This window comes from Arachis stenosperma, chromosome 1 (genome assembly GCF_014773155.1).
Source record: "Arachis stenosperma cultivar V10309 chromosome 1, arast.V10309.gnm1.PFL2, whole genome shotgun sequence".
Classification (NCBI taxonomy): domain Eukaryota; kingdom Viridiplantae; phylum Streptophyta; class Magnoliopsida; order Fabales; family Fabaceae; genus Arachis; species Arachis stenosperma.
Genome location: NC_080377.1, coordinates 119,207,051 through 119,224,962, shown reverse-complemented (window position 1 = coordinate 119,224,962; position 17,912 = coordinate 119,207,051). Strand labels below are relative to the sequence as shown.

The following is a 17,912-nucleotide window of genomic DNA, read 5'->3' as shown; positions in this document are numbered from 1 at the left end:
TATTTATTAATTTTAAAATATTTAATTTTAACTTTTAATATAATATAATAGTAGTATCTCTCACGTTTAAATCACTTACAACAACTATTTTTTTATTCTTTATTTTTGGGATCACCTGTGCTGCTCTGTTTCGTTTTTACACTCTGTTCCTTTTTTTAAATCTACATCGCACCACGGTTTTGCACCCTCCCTCCACGGATAACACCTCTTTTTTCCTTGCAGGTTCCTCACCATACAACGTAGATGCGTCCCGTGACAAACACCAGCGTTATGTAACACCTACCACGTTAGTAATGCCTGAAAGTGCCATTTTACTTGAGACTCTGAAACCAGGGATTATGCTGGAATTAAACACTTAACCAATTTCCCCGTATAAGTTGGTGTGGTGTTTTTCCTCCTTAGCATGGCACCTTTTTGCCAAGCCTCACCAGTAGGCACCGTTGAACATGGGTCTTTACCAGAATGTTCCTCCCCTTTAATCACAATCCTCTAAATTTTTCCAACTTATATTTGACATTTGATAATTTGTTCTCATCAAATATGCAGTCTGGTTGGCTATTTGCATTTCTCCCCGTCTTCACATTTTCATATGGCTCAGGCTAACGACGACCAACTAGAAGCTTTCACTACATCTTCTATTGAACCAGGTGTCATTCTTAATGAACATGATTATGAGTTTATATATATTTTGACTTATTATTAGACTCATGCAACACTTGATTTTGTTTTATTTTTAATGTTCCCTAAATGTTTGGTCAATCGGGCAACCCACCCAAAGTTGTGTTTTTTGTGGGGCAAATATGTGGATGCATGAGCGCCTTGCGAAAGGTGGAGCCAATAACACTATATTATTTGCTATTTGTTGTATGAGTGGAAAGTTCACTCTCCCTTTGTTGCCGGTTCCGCCACCATTGTTGTGGGTGCTGTTGAATGGTGATGATCAACGAGCTTTGCAATACCAGAAATATATCAGGGCCTTTAATGGTATGTTTTCGTTCACATCTATGGCTGGAAAGATTCAGTACACACTAAACAAGGGTTCTGCCCCCTATGTTTGTTATAAGTGGCCAAAATTACCACTCAATTGGAAGTTTGACGCCACAGCAGTCTAGCAAGCCCAAGTTTGCTCAGCTCTACTTTTATGATACAGAAAATGAGGTCCAGAACCGGATTAATGCAATTGGGTAAGTATGTGGTACTTATGGTATGTTGATATTTTACTGTCTGTATTACATGATTCTTGTGTGACCTGGATTTACGTTGATTTATTTTATTTTTGGGTAAATGTAGCCTGTCTAATCAACACCAAGCTATAGATCATACCATTGTAGCCGACCTAACTAGCATGCTTGATTCCCACCATTCTCTTGCTAAGTGCTTCCGATATGCTAGGCAAAGGTTCACTGAAGATTCAACGATTCCGCTGTAGCTTCGTCTTATCAAGAAGAGGAATACTGATGGTAGAAGATATAATCTACCATCAGCGTCTGAAGTTGCTGCTCTTATTGTAGGTGATTTTGATATCGACAACCTTTCGAGGGACGTTGTTATTCAGACGCATTCGAACCTTCTGAAACGGATTGATGTTAATCATCCGCAGTACCTTGCACTACAGTACCCCTTGCTTTTTCCGTACGGAGAAGATGGTTTTCGGAGTGATATCTTAATATCCGATGAAACATCTAAGCAACAGTTACATAAGCGAGAAACAATTAGCATGAGGGAGTTTTTGTCTTTTCGAATCCAAATGAGATCGCATGATTCGCAAGTGCTTCTCAAATCAAGACGTTTGTTCCAACAATTCTTGGTTGATAGTTACACTATGGTAGAACCGAAAAGATTACAATATCACATGTTCCACCAGAGCAAGTTTCATTCCCATCAACTGCAAGGCCTACACGAGTGTCTAATACAGGGTGAAACACAGGCTGCAAGAACTGGAAAACGAGTTATCTTGCCGTCTTCATTTGTCGGTGGTCCCCGATACATGTACAACAATTGCAAAGATGCATTTTCTATTTGCAAGTATGCCGGATACCCTAGCTATTTCATTACTATCACATGTAACCTAGATTGGACCGAGATCAAAGATTGCATTGCGGACTATTCATTAAAGCCAAGTGACAGGCCTGATATCATATCAAGGGTTTTCAAGATCAAGTTAGATGTCTTGCTGAAAGACTTAAAGGATGGGTCCATATTCGGAAAGCCTAAAGGAAGTAAGTTTTTCCATTCACTGTCTTCAATATCACGCTAACACATTTGTTATATTTCTATCAATGTCTACTTGTTCCTTAACATATTCTTTTGCCTTTTCCCATTTTCTTTGTTCCAGTTGTGTACACAGTTGAATTCCAAAAGCGTGGTCTTCCCCACTGTCATATTTTATTATTTGTTCAACCAGCTGATACGCCTCGATCATCCGATGATATTGACCATCATATATCGACTGAGATACCCGACGAACACACACAACTTAAGCTGTATAGCTTAGTCCAAAAATTCATGATTCACGGACCATGTGGGGTTTTGAACATGAGTAGCCCGTGTATGGTTAATGGGAGGTGTTCCAAGTTTTATCCAGTTCCTTTCCGTGAGAAAACATCCATAGACAGTGCAGGTTTTCCCAAGTATAAACAGTCGGATAATGGGCGTTCAACAACCAAGAGAAATGTTAATCTCGACAATAGGTTTATTGTCCCATACAATGCAACAATGCTCATTAAGTATGGCTGTCACATAAATGTTGAGTATACTTGCCAGACGTCTGCTATTAAGTATTTGTTCAAGTACGTCCACAAAGGTAATGATTGTGTCACAGCTTTGTTCTTCCGATCACATGATTCAACTGGTTCTGATGTCACTGTAGATGAAATCCAAAACTACTATGATTGTCGGTATATATCAACTTGTGAGGCATCCTGGCGGCTATTCGGGTTTGAGATTCAGTACAAAGAGCCTAACGTCATCCGCCTTCCATTCCATCTTCCAAATGAATAGAATGTTTTGTACGAAGATCACCAGCTTATTGAGAATGTTATCGACGCTGCGGTCTCAAAGGATAGTATGTTTATTGGCTGGTTTAAGGCTAACAGGAATTTTGACCTAGCCCGTACACTGACTTACGCGGAGATGCCGTCATTTTTTGTTTGGGACAAGCAGGGTTATATGTGGAGGCCACAGAAGTAAGGGAATGTGATAGGTCGTCTCATACATATTCCTCACTCGCATGGAGAGGAGTACTACCTTCGTTTGTTATTGAATTATCAAAAAGGGTGCCAGACATTTGCTGATGTCTGTTCCGTTGGTGGGATTATGTACGATACATTCAAAGAGGCCTGTTATGCGCTAAGGTTACTGCAGGATGATAGGGAATTTATTGATGCACTTAATGAAGCCAGTGCATGGGCATCACCGAATTATATCAGGAGGTTGTTTGCAATGCTTTTGATGTCGAACAACATTGTGCGTCCTGACATGGTGTGGGAGAAATGTTAGCAACATTGTGTGGACAACTCGCTGCTTTCTAGAAGACATAACTTGGGTAAACTTTCTGGAATGCTTTTACTATCCGGTTACTATTTGGCCATAAATTCAAACCGCTACATTCAAAAACTTCCGGTCTTCTCCACCTCTTGTAGTGTGTTATGCATTTATTTTTTTCCCTTCGTCATCGTGTCCAATTTGTTTCTAACGTAACTATGTTGCATTTTTTGCTTTTAGGTTTCCAGCGTTCTGTTCATGAGATTAAGTCCATCACGCTTGCCGAAATTGAAAAACTCTTGCAGCCGAATGGAAGGAGCCTGAAAGAATTTACTGACATGCCGTTTCCTGATTATGCTGGTTTACCTGAACCCTCCGACACAATCTTTTTTGATGAGCTCAATTTCGACAGGACAGAATTGGCAGGTATCTCTGTGGATTTGGTTTCCCGGTTGAATCGAGACCATCGCATTGCGTTCGACACAATAGCAAATGCAGTTCGTCGTGACGTTGGTGGTTTTTTCTTTGTCTGTGGATATGGTGGAACTGGTAAGACCTTTCTATGGAATGCACTGTCTGCTTCAATAAGGTCGAAGGGTGATATTGTCCTCAACGTTGCATCCAGTGGCATTGCGGCTCTGTTGTTGCCTAATGGGCGAACTGCTTATTCACGCTTTAAGATTTCGCTCAGTGTTAACCAGGACTCTATTTGTAATATAAGGCAAGGCACACCCCTCGCACGTCTTATTTCATCTGTAAAATTAGTTATATGGGATGAGGCACCTATGTTAAATAAATTTTGCTTCGAAGTGCTCGACAAATGCCTTAAGGATGTTCTTCGTTTTGATCGTGGATATAATCCTCATGCTCCATTTGGTGGGAAAATTGTTGTTCTGGGAGGTGATTTCCGTCAGATATTGCCTGTGATTCCTCGTGGTTCCCGGGAAGAGATCGTTCATTCGTGTATTAATGCTTCGAACCTGTGGCAATCTTGCCAAGTGTTTCAGTTAACTAAAAACATGAGGCTGTCCGTGGTTCACAAGATATCCACGGTGTACAATTGAAGGAATTTGCTACATGGTTGCTTCAAGTTGGTGATGGGTTAATCGGAGACAATATCGATGACGAATCAGTAATTAGAATACCCGACAATTTGCTGCTGAATATTGAGTCTCCATGTCTGCATGATTTGATGTTGTTCGTTTATCCTGACATCTTACTCTATTCTTCTAGCGTGGATTATTTTAAGGGTAGGAGTATATTAGCACCAACACTTGATGTTGTAACTGAAGTAAACAATCATGTGATGTCTTTGATCCCTGGCAATGAGAGGGTTTACTTGAGCTCTGTTACACTAATTAACGAATATGGTCACCTAGAATCTGAATTATACACAATGAGCACCGAGTCATTGAAAGCGCTAAATTGTTCAGGAATTCCCCAACACCGGTTAGTTTTTAAAATTGGTGTTCCTGTGATGCTTCTTCGCAATATTGACCAATCTAATGGACTATGCAATGGTACGGGCATGCAGGTTAAACGTCTTGGTGACCACATCATTGAGTGTGTCATCTTAGCAGGTCGTAATACTGGTGAAGTTATCTTTATTCCCAGGATGAACATGTCACCTAATAATGATACATTACCAATCAGGTTTACTCAACGCCAATTTCTGGTTGCTCTTTGCTTTACGATGACCATAAACAAGTCCCAAGGTCAAACGCTGTCAACAGTTGGCGTCTATCTTTCGAGGCCTGTTTTTACTCATGGTCAGCTTTATGTTGCGCTTTCTCGGGTCAGCATTCATTCTGGACTGAAGATTTTATCTGTTGATTCTAACGGCAAAGTTTCAGATCATACTATTAATGTTGTCTATAGAGAAGTTTTTACTGGGTTGCTACCTAACATTCTCCCTTGATCGGTTTACCTCTCATGTGCTCCTTCTGTAATCTTTTCGGTCCGCAGCTCTTTTAACTCTTAAAGAAGAAATGAAAAAAATTTCCCTCTTAATAAATTACATATTAAATATTATTATTTATATAAAATATATCTATACAAACAATTATTTTTAAAGGAAAAGTTTAGGGGCCAGCAATTTTATTGAATTTTGGCTAGCATGTAACCAGTAGAAAACGGTGAGTCATTGAATGAAATCTCACACCAATCTCCCACCATTAAATCATATTGATGATTATTTGATGCTTCCAATCACAAACGTTGCTGGCCGCAATTATTGTTCATTTTTAAATAATTAAATTCATATTCTTATTGAATAATATTTATTTAAAATTATAATTTTAATGCCCATGCTTGGCACGGGAGATAAAACTAGTAACATTAGAAGAAGGGGAGGGTGAGAAAGTGATTTATGAGAAGGGGATTGGGTCAGCTTTAAAAGGCCATTTCCATACTTTGAAACTAAAAGAGAAAGGAGTTGAGCCCATGCAAGTAACAGACAAGTAAAATAAAATTAGATAGATAAAAGAAAAGGAGAGTGCTAAAAGGAAAGCAAGTGAATAAAAGAAGCCCAGAAATAGTCCAGAGGAAATAAAATACTGGGCCAGCAGTACATCCAAGTCCATCGGCATTAACTTCACAACAGAAATTGGGCTAATTAAAGGGGAACGAAATATATCAACAATGATAGGGATAAGAGAAAGAGAGGTGGAATTACCTATTGGAGAAGTTTTGAAGGGGGCCATGGGAGGGGACAAACAGGATAAGAAAGAAAAGAATAAATTAGGAAAAAGAGCGCAGGCGGAGAACGACCTAGACCAAAGACATTTATGGTGGAATTACAAAGAACAAGCAAAGACAGTTAGTAATTATCTACAAGTAGGACAACAAATTTACAGCTCAGATGACAGAGGCCTATACATTGTGGAGTTAGCCAATGAAGAGGATGAGAAAAAGGAAGTAGCAAAATAAACAGAATCTATAGCTAAAATATGGGCGACAGAGTTGGCTAGCCACATTAACAGCAGTCTGAAATTAAAAAGAAGAAGGGACAATGAGATACCAATGACGATTGAAGGTGCTGAGAACGAAGAAGAGGAGGCAGAAAGTGCTGGTCTACACTTGGGAGGAAGGAAAAAGTGCAGAAGAGAGGCAATATATGAAGAATAGGAAGGGCAAGTGATGCAGATCGAAGAGAAAATAGGGAAGATTTTAATGGCTGGGGAGGTGGGCCTTAACATGCCCCCAATCCAGCCATGAGTATTGTAAGTTGGAACTGTCGCGGGCTAGCAGCTCCCGCGACAGTTTCGGAACTTATAAATATATGTAAAAAATAAAGCCAGCCATAGTATTCCTCATAGAGACCAGGGCAAAAGAAAAAAATGTTAGCAGAATCAAAAGAATATTACATTTTGAAAACATGTTTTGTGTAGAACCCCGGAGTTTGTCTGGTGGTCTATTCTTGTTTTGGAATGAAAAATATGATGTTGAGGTCTACTTTTGGAATGATAATCTTATTAAAGCCTATGTTGATGATAGAAAAGGTAACAGATGGATTGGTAATTTTGTGTATGGTTGCCCAAATTATAAGCAAAGAAGAAAACAGTGGAGAAATATCACTGCCACCACTACCAATGTAGGGGAGGCGCAGCTGTACATAGACAATTTTAATTATATTTTGAGTCAAGAAGAGAAGATCGGCTTGCATCCAAAACCTCAAGTACATGTGAGATAATTTAGAAATTTTGTGGATGCTAATTTTTTGATTGACTTAGATTTAAAAGGTAGTAGGTTTACTTGGTTTAGCAACTCAAGAAATGGATTTGTAACCAGAGAAAGAATAGATCGTGCCGTGGCTAATTGGGAGTGGTGGATTTTAAACCAACAGGCTTCCCTTTCAGCCTTACCGACTATGAGTTCAGACCACTATCCATTGGTGTGAAGCTGGACCAAAATATTAGAATTAAAAAAGCATTCAAATTTGAGGTGTATTGGACAGATCACAAGGAGTGCAAAAAAATTGTTAAAAGGGATGGAATAGAGGGGAAAGACAGATAGTGAAGGAGCTAGAGTAGGATTGAGGATAAAAATTGCAAGGAAGAATTAAAAAAAATGGAGTAGAAGCACCTTTAAGAGAGCGGATAGAGAAATACAAAGCAAGGAGGAAGAATTGAGCAGATTGCAGAATTCTGAGTTCACGGTGGATCAGCAAGAAAGGATACAAGCCTTAAAGAAAAGTATTATGCTCTTATGGAGACAAGAGGAGAAATTTTGGGGACAAAGATCAAGGCTAAAATGGGGCGACAAGAATACTGCTTTCTTTCATGCAACAACCATTCAAAGGTGAAACAAAAACAAAATAGAAAAGCTTAAGAACACAGCAGGACAGTGGGTAAGTGGGAACAAGGAACTCATGTATCTGATTGAAAATCATTTCTCTAATCTATTCTCTTCAACAAAGAGGCTGAATTAGGAAGATTGCATCAACAAAATTTCAAGGAGAGTCACAGAAGAGATGAACCAGAACTTGTTACAAGAAGTCACATAAAAGGAAGTAAAAGATGCAGTTTTTAGCATAAGAGGCCTAAAAGCACCTGGTCCGGACGAACTAAATGGCTTATTTTATCAAGAACATTGGGAAATCATAAGCAAGGAAGTGTATGGTGCAGTTAAAGAATTTTTCAACGAAGGGAGTTTACCTCAAGAATTTGGGGAAACAGTGGTGGTTCTCATTCCTAAAACTAAAAATCCAGAATGCTTAAATCAACTTAGGCCTATCAGCTGTTGCAATTTTATTTATAAAATTATTGCAAAAGTGATGGTGATGAGACTCAAGAGAATACTAGAAGACATAATATCTCCAACGCAAAGTGCATTTGTGAGTGGCAGACTAATTCAAGATAATGTTATTATAATACAAGAGGTTTATCATATTTTAAATAACAGAAGAAATGGAGGATCACAAAATGTGGCCATAAAGTTGGATATGAATAAGGCCTATAATCGACTAAAATGGGATTTTCTTGAAAAGGTTCTAAGAGCATTCGGGTTTCATGAAATATGGGTTACACGCTTGATGGCTGGTGTTAAGAACACTCACTATCGATTCAAGATTAACGGGGAGCTTTCCAAAAAGATAATACCACAGAGAGGATTAAAGCAAGGCGATCCATTGTCACCGTACTTGTTTATTATCGCAGCTGAAGTTTTTACAATACTTATGAATGAAGCACAAGATAAAAAGCTCATATCAGGATTTAAAATAGCTCCCACTGCACCAACACTTACTCGTCTATTATTTGCTGATGACTGCATAATCTTGGCTGAGGCATGTGAAGAAGAGATTTTCCAAATCATTTCAATCTTAAAACAAGTACACAGAGGCGTCGGGACAAAGAATAAATTTGGAGAAATCGGGAATCACTTTTGGATCTCAAGTCCCTATACAAACTAGAGCCAATATTGAAGAGATTTTAGGAATGACTACGTGGGACTTGCCAGGAAAATATTTAGGATTGCCGGCATATTGGGGAAGATCAATGTCCGGAGTACTTATATTAATTGAAAAAAAAAAGTTTTAAACAAGCTAGAAGGGTGGAAGGAAAAGCTTCTCAGTCAGGCAGGTAAAGAAATTTTAATTAAAGCAGTCATACAGGCGATACCAGCATATGCAATGAATGTGATTAAGCTCCCAAAATATTTCTGTCAAAGACTTAGTTCAAAAATAGCTAAATTTTGGTGGACGTCATCGGAAAAAGAATGAGGCATCCACTGGAAGAAATGGAACTCAATAACCAAGAGTAAGAGAGATGGAGGGTTAAGATTCAAAGATTTAGAGTGCCAGAATGTGGCCCATTTAGCTAAACAAGCATGGAGAGCTATGAAAAATCCAAATGCAATCTGGGTTCAAGTCCTTAAGGTTGTCTATTTTCCTAATAGCAACTTTTGGGATGCCAAAATTCAGAGAAACGCGTCGTGGTTATGGAAGAGTATTTTAATAGGAAGAGAGCTTCTCAAAAGGAAGGGTAAATGGAGTATAGGAAGCGGATCTCAAGTAAATATTTGGAGAGATAGATGGATATCGGGAGAAATCAGATCTGAAATTACTGAAAATCCAAACATTCAAAAAGTGGAGGAAATTATAACAGAAGGAACAGGGTGGAACGTTTCAAAAATCAAAGACCTCTTCTCACCAGAAGTATGTGAGCAGATTCTTAAAACCCCCATAAGCATAGTAAGAAAGGAAGACTCATTATTTTGGCCCTTCAGGGAGGATGGCAATTATAGCATAAAAAGAGGGTATCAAGTAGCAAAATTGGAGACACTGGAAGGTTTGAGCAAGAATCCTTCTACAAGCACTGATAACCAGGAACTCTGGAAGGACATTTGGAATATGAAAGTTCTGTCAAAAATCAGAATGTTTTTGTGGAAGGCAGCTCAAAACATTATTCCAGTAAACTCTAATTTATACAAAAGAAGGCTGCGGGACAACCCAATATGTTCAATTTGCCAAAAGGAGGAAGAAACAGTGAAGCATGTGGTGTTGCTTTGTGAATGGACTAAGGAAACTTGGTTTGGTGCACAATGTCATTGCATACCCACCAAATACACAATAACATCATTTGGCAATTGATTGATAGACAACATTTTGAAAATTAAAAAGAGTGGAGGAGATGACCACGAAGACAGAATCAGTAGAATTGGATTTCTATCTTGGAAAATATGGAAAGCGAGAAATAAGGCAGTATTCCAGGAACAACAAGCAAATCCCAAAAGCACTATCATAAGAACTGAATTAATGGAGAGAATTCACAGAGAAGCAACAAAACAGGAGAAGACAGTAACTAAAGAGTTCAAAAAAAGAAGCACTCAACAAGTAAAATGAAGACCTCCTCCTACAAATTGGCTTAAAGCTAATGTTGATGCCGCCTTTGACAAGAAAACTGGAGATGGGGCAATTACTGTAGTATTTAGGAATGATAAAGGGGAATTAGAGTTGGGATTCTCCGAAAGAATTAAAGCTCACTCTAGTTTAGCAGTTGAGGCAAATGCAATTAGACAAGCACTTATAATAGTGAAAAATTTGGGAACGAAAAAAACGCTTATTGAATCAGACAACCAATAATTAATTCAGGCAATAAAATCTCAAGGTTCAATAGGAGAAATTGAAGCAATTCTGCAAGATATTCAAATTCTAAGAAACCGATTACCAGACAATGGGTTTACCTGGATTCCTAGGAATGGAAATCGTCTGCCTCATATAATTGCTCAGCTAACAAACTTGAACGGATTTGCAGGCATCCTGGTGCATATATCCTACACAAGAAACTACAGAAATATTAAGAAAAGATAAATTCGGAATATCTTGATAATTCAGAAAAGATGGGGTTAGTAGAGGTAAGACAACGAGGTTACAGATAAAGGATATAGGAAAAGAACCTGAAACACCATGGGTTCAGGCAGTGACTCAACCTCTGGGGTGAAGCTTCTTGCCGAGGTGATGCTAACAGAGAGACCTGATGCGGACTTTATGAACCAAATCACGCCTTGATTCCAGACTTGAGAATCAATCAGAAAGTGGAATAAATCATGATCTTAGCGTGGAGGCCATAGGAGCTTATCTTTTGGTGTTATAATTCAACGCCTTGAGAGGGAAAAGATCATATTGGAGTTTAGATTTGAGCGAGTTGAATTATGGGTTTGGGTAGGGTTTTTGGGCTTAATCCATGACAAAAAAAAAAGCAAAAGTAATTATTTCTTTTGTAGAAATTTGTAGTGCATCAGTGACCGTGAAGGTAGAAAATACCGTCTCTTGAGTGTTATTGTTTAATAAAATTCAGATGTCATTAGAAAAAAAAAAAACATGATTGTGTAACACTAAAATCATCAGAAAGAAGTCAAATTGATATCTCCTATAATTATGATTTTATCATCCATAATAAAAAGTCATTTTATCCACATTTAGTGCTCATTTTGGATTGCCTTTTTCGAAGAAAAAAGTAATTTTATATAATTATCAAAGTGTTTGAAGATAAATATTTAATACATTAATTTTATTTAAAAAAAAAAGAAAAAATATATTAAAATATGTTTATGTTTTTTTAAAAAAAAGTTAAAATTTTAATTAATGATCCGAACAGAGAACCAACTAGGGTGTAACCAACTTAAAACCAACTAGTTAAAAAATAAGTCTATTACAAAAAAAATATCCTACTATTCTAATTTTTTTTTAATTTTAAAATTAAAAATAATATTATTTTTCAACTAATTAACTCCAAATTAGTTACACCTTAGTTGGTTTCCTAAATTTTTTCTTTAATTATCTACTTAAAGAAAGTAATACTTATATTTTCTATACAAACAAAAGTTGTTGTTTAATAAAGAATCAATATTTTTTTTAAACGCCAATCTAAACTCGCCTTTAATTCTTAAATCAACAACTCACTGATATTTGATACAATTCATCTTTTAAGCTTTATTATTTTTTTATTACTTTTTTGCATTAAACACTTTGTTATATATATACAAAAAGAGAAATAAAATTCAGAGAAAAATATGTTATTCATATATTACAAACCATAAATATCCAAGTGGGTTTTCATTTCCACTTGTACTTATGGATCTTTTTTCCTTCTAAACTTGAATAATCTTTGTAATGACTAAAAGATTATATAATATATGGAACTTAAAAAACTATAGATATAGGTAAAGAAAAATAATTTGAGAAAGTAGAAAATGAAAAAAGATATTGTCACTCTGCCAATGGGTAAGGCTGCTAAATGTGGTACCCACAACACATACACACACTATAAATTATTAGTATCCTTTCTTTACTTTATTGTGTGTGTCAACAACTAAATTAGGTGCACGCCTTTGTCTCTGCACTCCAACATGTTGTTCATGCCATGTTTCATCACATCCTGCTTCATCTTCCTCCCATTCATCTCTCACCAAATAATGTTGTTGATAATATCTGAACGCCACAAATAGCACGAACACTGCATAGGCAAAATATGTTATTATTCATGTTTAAGGCACCAAAACTTTAGCATTTTGAGTGGAGAGGACTATACTACTAGCACATTTGAAAAATGTGACCTATAATGCCAATTGCCAAATGTAATATTCATTAAGCATCTCTACTTTCATCAACTAAAATGGACTAGCTTAGCCTGTTTAGGTCTGGTTGTGGGTTAAAATGAGTTGGCCCATTTAAATTCAATTTGTACACGGGCGATAACTTTTTAACTCAGACTGTTATGACCAGTTCAATGGGTTAAATGAACTGACTCGTTTATGTTTTTATTTTATTTTTTTAAAAAATATTACTTTTGGATAAAAAAATTTTAAATAGACATTTTTGTTGATGGGTCGGAATAAAAACACTATTGGCCAAATGTGCTACTTCTTTTAAAAAATGCAGAAAAAGTTAAACGGGCTGCCCGTTCAGCTCGCGAGCTGACTCATTTAATCCGTCATTTTTTCAAGTTAATTGGGTTTAGTCCGTTTAATCCAAAATTTAAACGAACCTAGTTTTAAGGCTAAAGTCCCTCCATTTAAACGGGTTGATTCTAACGAGTTTGACCAATTTTAACAGTCCTTGTAAAAAGATACAAGACATTTATTAGGTTTTTTTCTTTTTGGTATTAAAAGAGGGCTTAAAACCCACGGAAAACAAAGCCGAAACTTACATGATAGTTACTAATCTGGTTGTAGTCTCTCTGCAATTAATACTACTATAATACTATTATTTTTGATAAGTCAAAAACTCAAAAAAGTAAATTTTGAAGCTTTTCAACCGAGTTCTTGTTATAAGACATTTATTAGTTATTTACCTGCCCAAATGCGTGCAACAACTGATGACAAATTCCATACGAGGCCGAAGATGCCCAGAGCCACAGCCTTTTTATGAGAGCACGAATCCCATGCGTCCCGGAATCGACGAATCCAAAAATTTGCTAAAATATAATAACAATTACAATTAATGAACAAACATGTCATTCAAAATACCTAATGCAACTTATATTGAATGCAAGGTTGTTTTTAAGATCTTAGTAGTTAAATTTAAATCTCCTTAAAGCTAGTGGAGGCCCATTGAATGGCCCATTATAACAAGCCTACCAAGTAATATACATATTTGACTTTGTTGGTGAGGATCACGATTCACGAGGAATATGGAGGACCATTATTATTTCATTATTGTGCTCCTATGTCTCAGCCTTCTAATGGGCCCAAAATTGTGTGAGGGATAAAAAGAAAAAGTTGCTCATGCTTATCCATGTGATGCATTAAATTATGAATGATAATAGCCAAAGAGACTACATTAAAGTGAGTTTAGGGTTTAATTATGCCTGTGGAGGATTCATAATTGGACCTTATCTGTATATACATTCGGTAATAATAGAAAAAAAAAAAAGCGAAAACTTACATTATTTACTATTTAGCATTCATTAAATAAGGCAAGTTCTGACTTTTTGTTGTTAATTTTTTTGGATTTGAATTCTATAAATTTTGAATTTTACTTTAGAGAGTAAAGTATGATCTCTCACTATTCATTTCATAGGTGGGACCAAGAGTAAATATGAGAGAGAAATTATTCAAAGGTGAAAAATCACACTTTACCCTCTAAATTAAAAATTCAAAATTTAGAGGATCCATATTTTTGATATACATTAATCACTCGTTCTTCCTAAAGGACCCACTAAATCTAGAATGGTGGATCTGAGAAAAACACAGTAATAGAAGTAGTAGTACCACTCCATAAAATCAAGAGTACAAAGGAGCCGTTCTTAGGAATAGATATGCATGAAAAAACTATAACTATAGTGGGCCAACTGCAACGTTTACATTTGACATTTAAGTGTCAAAATTTGCCCCAACCACATTCAATGAGCATTTGCCATTTTGCAGCAACTTGTTTCATGAAAATACTTGTATGTTTCTAGAACAACTTCACTAGGCATACAACTTTTACAGTTACTGTTTTGAAATCAGTACTTTCTAAACAACCAACATGTATTTCTTTTTGTTTTGTTAATAACAACTGTATTTTTAAACAGGTATCAAGAATGTAGTCTATGAATAATGGTGGAAACTCACGTGCATTTCTCTTTTATGTGAAATTGATAGCTAAAAATTGTTAGATCTCAATTTAGTCAAACATGTCAAATTATGTAATAATTCTTAACTATTAACTGTACGTGAGGCTCCACCGTGAATAATATTATTGTTTTAAGAATATGCAAGTATTTATCGAAATTGGGTTGTGTCTCTTCACATTTCAAAGTGTTGTGTCATAAAGCATGCATTAAAATAATGCTACTATATATGAATTTCAGAATATGTTACCATATGCAGTTATCTGTGTAGAATACAAGGAGCAGATTTTTGGCAGGGTAAATACTCCAAAGAAGCCTGAAGCAGTAAAAGAATAAATTCAGTGACTGGAATGACATGTGAATTGCTTCTGCATCTTTTGCTTCATTGAGATGCTAATTTAGAAAACTTACCGAATTTGGCCATCTTCCAAATAGTTATGGAGCTGCCACATCTGGCTAAAACAAAGAGCAAAACTGCCAACTACAATTCACAAAGCACTACCAAGATTTAACAATGTAAAAAGTGCAACAAAATGGAGAAATTATGTGATCATTGAGCAAATAATAATGTACCTTCATTGTGGTACCAGGATCTCCAGAGAACATAGCTCTAAGTCTTAACAGGAACTCATTCAAGTAAGGCAGAATCAACTTTAGCAACCAAATGGCTTCTTCTTCTCCCAGCACATAATTTGTGTTATCTACATCTATGATTCCCCTGAAAAAATTTGATTCCAAATAAAGAAAGTTTACAGGAGTATCTCTGTTCGGTAAGCCTCGGACTAAAAAATATAGACACTGGAATACACAAACTTGTTTAGAGAAGGAGTATCTCCGTTTCCGTTGTGTCAATATCTCTATACTTTTTTTGAAATTCTTACTAAACATGATCATTAACTTAATTAATGTGCAATGCTTGGATTATTACCTGCAAATTAGAGATCTGTAGAGAAAGATAACAGCTAGATACACTAGACCGAAATAGGAAGATACTGAAATAAGACTGCACAAACAAGTATTAACAAGTGTTAATCCTGTGTTACTCTTAATTCTAAGACAAAAGAAGTATATACAGAAGAAGATATTTATTCTCTTTTTTGTGTGGAATTCTAACCTCAGGTTAATATCCTTTGCATAAGAAGATGATACTATAAGGAATGTTCCAGTCCCAAACATAAATGCTGATCTTGAGATATCTCTCCACATGATTAAATCCACTGAGGAATGACATAAATTAAATAATAAATACCAGACATTACATCAAAGATTTTGAGTACAATTTTCTTTCTTGAATAATAATTCTGAAATGCAGATAAATAAATCACCTAGACTCTGCAATTTGCTCTGGGTTTGTGGAAAGCTTCTGTATGCTTCTGCCTTTGGAACTGCATGGTGATGATCAATCAATTAGGCTTCACAAAATCCAGATTGAAAGAACAAACTTATAAAACGAAAATCAAAAGGCCTTACTTGAATTAGTTTTGGGGAAATTCTGATAAATTGTGGATTGTCTTCTAACTGGAGGAGATTGCTTCACAGTAATAGGGGAAGACACTGGCCTCTCATTCTTTTGATGAAATCGTGTAGTTGCAATCTTTTTAGGTTCTGATTCATTCACAATCTTGTGTTTTTCTTGTTCCTTCACAACCACCTTCTTTAATGGTTCCTTCACAATCTCTTTCTTTTCAGGTTCATTCACAATCACCTTCTTTTCTGGCTCATTAGCAACCATGGATTCCGGTACACTGATTTCCTTGACAACAAAGCTATTCTTCTCCATCTCAATATCAACAGCTTCATCCACATCTTCATCTTCCTCTTCATCTGCATTGTCTGAAGTGCTTGAAATGACCTTGTCCTGGCACACACCAAAATCCTTGCAACTCTCATCCATTAGGACATTTCCACAAACACCATCTGGTCCTGATCCTGATTCATCAATCCCATTAATTGATTCCTCAGCCAAATCACGATTGGATTCTGATTCTGTCTCCCTCGGCTGAATTGAACTTTCTCCATTCCCATCAGAAACACCCTTCACAGATTGATCCTCAGCCTTAACAGAATCTCGGTTCCCATTCTGTTCTTCTTTTTCTTCTTCCTCTTCAGATCTTAGCTTTCTAGAAGCCTGAATTGGGCTGCTTCTTCCACCAACAGGAACCTCCTTGGCCCCTTGGGTCCTGATAATCTTCTTCCTCACCAGAATTGGGCTCTTCTTGGGGGTGATTTCATCAGAGGAAACGGTATTGCTCTGTTGTTGCTCTGTTTTTCCTCTGGCAATGTGAATTGGGGTCTTTTCTGATCCGTCAGGGCTATCTGATTTCCAAGTTTTCCTCTTTCCGGTGGGAATAGCAACCCCAATTTGAGTTCTCTTGAATCTGGCGGTGCCACCTTCTTCAGAACCGTTTTCATCTGCATTGAAAACCTTAACTCCACCTCGAACTTGATCACTCTTCATTCTGGTTTCCCACACTGACCCTGCAACCACACTGCTTCTAACTCCAACTCTTCTTCTGCTCACATCCATATTTAAGTATCCTCCTTTTTCTCTTTCTCTCTCTCTTTTGCTAATAATCACTAACTACAGTAATGGGACATAGGGTGTGCTGGTTGTTGCATGAGACAGAGAGAGAGAGAAAGAAAGAAGCTTTCAGCTGAAGAAATGGCGGTTGGTGGGGTGCAACAACATTGGGATCCCTTTCTAAAGTTAGCTCAGAGAGAGAGAGAAAAAAAAAAAGAGAAAAGAGGAGAGAATTGGGGGATTGTGTTATATTTGTGTGTTTATGAATTGAGCAAGATACCTTCTTGTTGATGGTTACTTTACTTTTTTCCTCTGTCTGTTGTTGCAGTTCTGTTATGAGAGAAAAGTTGTGAAGGGGTGTGGGGTTGAATAATTAAGGTATTGTGTAGTGATTTTTTATGCACATAATAGAATAGATTCTCCTAATATAGATATAGATCTTCTTTCTCATTTCATACTCTCACGTGCAGAAATGATAAACCTAACTACATCTTTCTATATGGTCCTGAAATCCTATATCCTATGATGTCCTTTGAGACTCTATTTGGTAAGTATTTGCTTAGTTCTGTGCTTTGGTTATGTTTATATATGTAGGTATACTACAGAAAATAGATGCCTTCTGCAAGATTTTTGTTCTTTTCATTATCTGTGTATATGGATGTGAATTGCATAAGAAAGGTAACAACTTAAATTACTTACATATGCTTCTTGAACTTTCATTATATGTGTAACTAAAAATAATGTGTGACTTCAAAGTATTCATTTAGTGCTAAATAATAATAATTTGATGAAAAGTAGTTCCTGCCCTCAAATATTAAATTGGTGTTAAGTAAGGTTTACAGAGTTACTGGTAC

At 36.5% G+C, this 17,912-nt stretch overlaps 3 protein-coding genes across 3 annotated transcripts; 2 read left to right on the top strand and 1 right to left on the bottom strand.

The window, feature by feature from the left end:
- The first annotated feature begins 800 nt into the window (after nucleotides 1-800).
- LOC130932572 (uncharacterized) lies at nucleotides 801-3,000 on the top strand. Its single transcript, XM_057861922.1, has 3 exons — nucleotides 801-1,052; nucleotides 1,430-2,219; nucleotides 2,336-3,000. The coding sequence occupies exons 1-3, from the start codon at nucleotides 801-803 to the stop codon at nucleotides 2,998-3,000; spliced, it is 1,707 nt and encodes a 568-aa protein (XP_057717905.1).
- Nucleotides 3,001-3,315: 315 nt separating this feature from the next.
- On the top strand, nucleotides 3,316-5,401 carry LOC130932562 (uncharacterized). Its single transcript, XM_057861910.1, has 3 exons — nucleotides 3,316-3,493; nucleotides 3,724-4,436; nucleotides 4,550-5,401. The coding sequence occupies exons 1-3, from the start codon at nucleotides 3,316-3,318 to the stop codon at nucleotides 5,399-5,401; spliced, it is 1,743 nt and encodes a 580-aa protein (XP_057717893.1).
- A 6,582-nt stretch (nucleotides 5,402-11,983) lies between these two features.
- LOC130943397 (reticulon-like protein B21) lies at nucleotides 11,984-17,597 on the bottom strand. The gene is made up of 9 exons (XM_057871257.1): nucleotides 16,008-17,597; nucleotides 15,863-15,922; nucleotides 15,652-15,754; nucleotides 15,466-15,540; nucleotides 15,111-15,255; nucleotides 14,949-15,018; nucleotides 14,788-14,853; nucleotides 13,275-13,397; nucleotides 11,984-12,437 (listed from the first exon to the last, which is right to left on the bottom strand). Exons 1-9 carry the CDS (start codon nucleotides 17,062-17,064, stop codon nucleotides 12,256-12,258), a joined length of 1,881 nt encoding a protein of 626 aa, XP_057727240.1. The 5' UTR covers nucleotides 17,065-17,597; the 3' UTR covers nucleotides 11,984-12,255.
- Nucleotides 17,598-17,912: the final 315 nt, after the last annotated feature.

What these genes read in the sequence shown, in the direction of transcription:
- LOC130943397 (XM_057871257.1), bottom strand. Translation starts at nt 17,064, where the DNA reads ATGGATGTGAGCAGAAGAAGAGTTGGAGTTAGAAGCAGTGTGGTTGCA. An exon ending in GAGCAAATTGCAGAGTCTAG is followed by an intron (nt 15,755 to 15,862) that starts GTGATTTATTTA and finishes GTCATTCCTCAG; the next exon opens with TGGATTTAATCATGTGGAGA. An exon ending in TTGGAAGATGGCCAAATTCG is followed by an intron (nt 14,854 to 14,948) that starts GTAAGTTTTCTA and finishes TTACTGCTTCAG; the next exon opens with GCTTCTTTGGAGTATTTACC.
- LOC130932562 (XM_057861910.1), top strand. Translation starts at nt 3,316, where the DNA reads ATGTACGATACATTCAAAGAGGCCTGTTATGCGCTAAGGTTACTGCAG. An exon ending in TGACATGGTGTGGGAGAAAT is followed by an intron (nt 3,494 to 3,723) that starts GTTAGCAACATT and finishes TTTTGCTTTTAG; the next exon opens with GTTTCCAGCGTTCTGTTCAT. An exon ending in GTGGTTCCCGGGAAGAGATC is followed by an intron (nt 4,437 to 4,549) that starts GTTCATTCGTGT and finishes GTACAATTGAAG; the next exon opens with GAATTTGCTACATGGTTGCT.
- LOC130932572 (XM_057861922.1), top strand. Translation starts at nt 801, where the DNA reads ATGTGGATGCATGAGCGCCTTGCGAAAGGTGGAGCCAATAACACTATA. An exon ending in ACAAGGGTTCTGCCCCCTAT is followed by an intron (nt 1,053 to 1,429) that starts GTTTGTTATAAG and finishes ATTCCGCTGTAG; the next exon opens with CTTCGTCTTATCAAGAAGAG. An exon ending in ATTCGGAAAGCCTAAAGGAA is followed by an intron (nt 2,220 to 2,335) that starts GTAAGTTTTTCC and finishes TCTTTGTTCCAG; the next exon opens with TTGTGTACACAGTTGAATTC.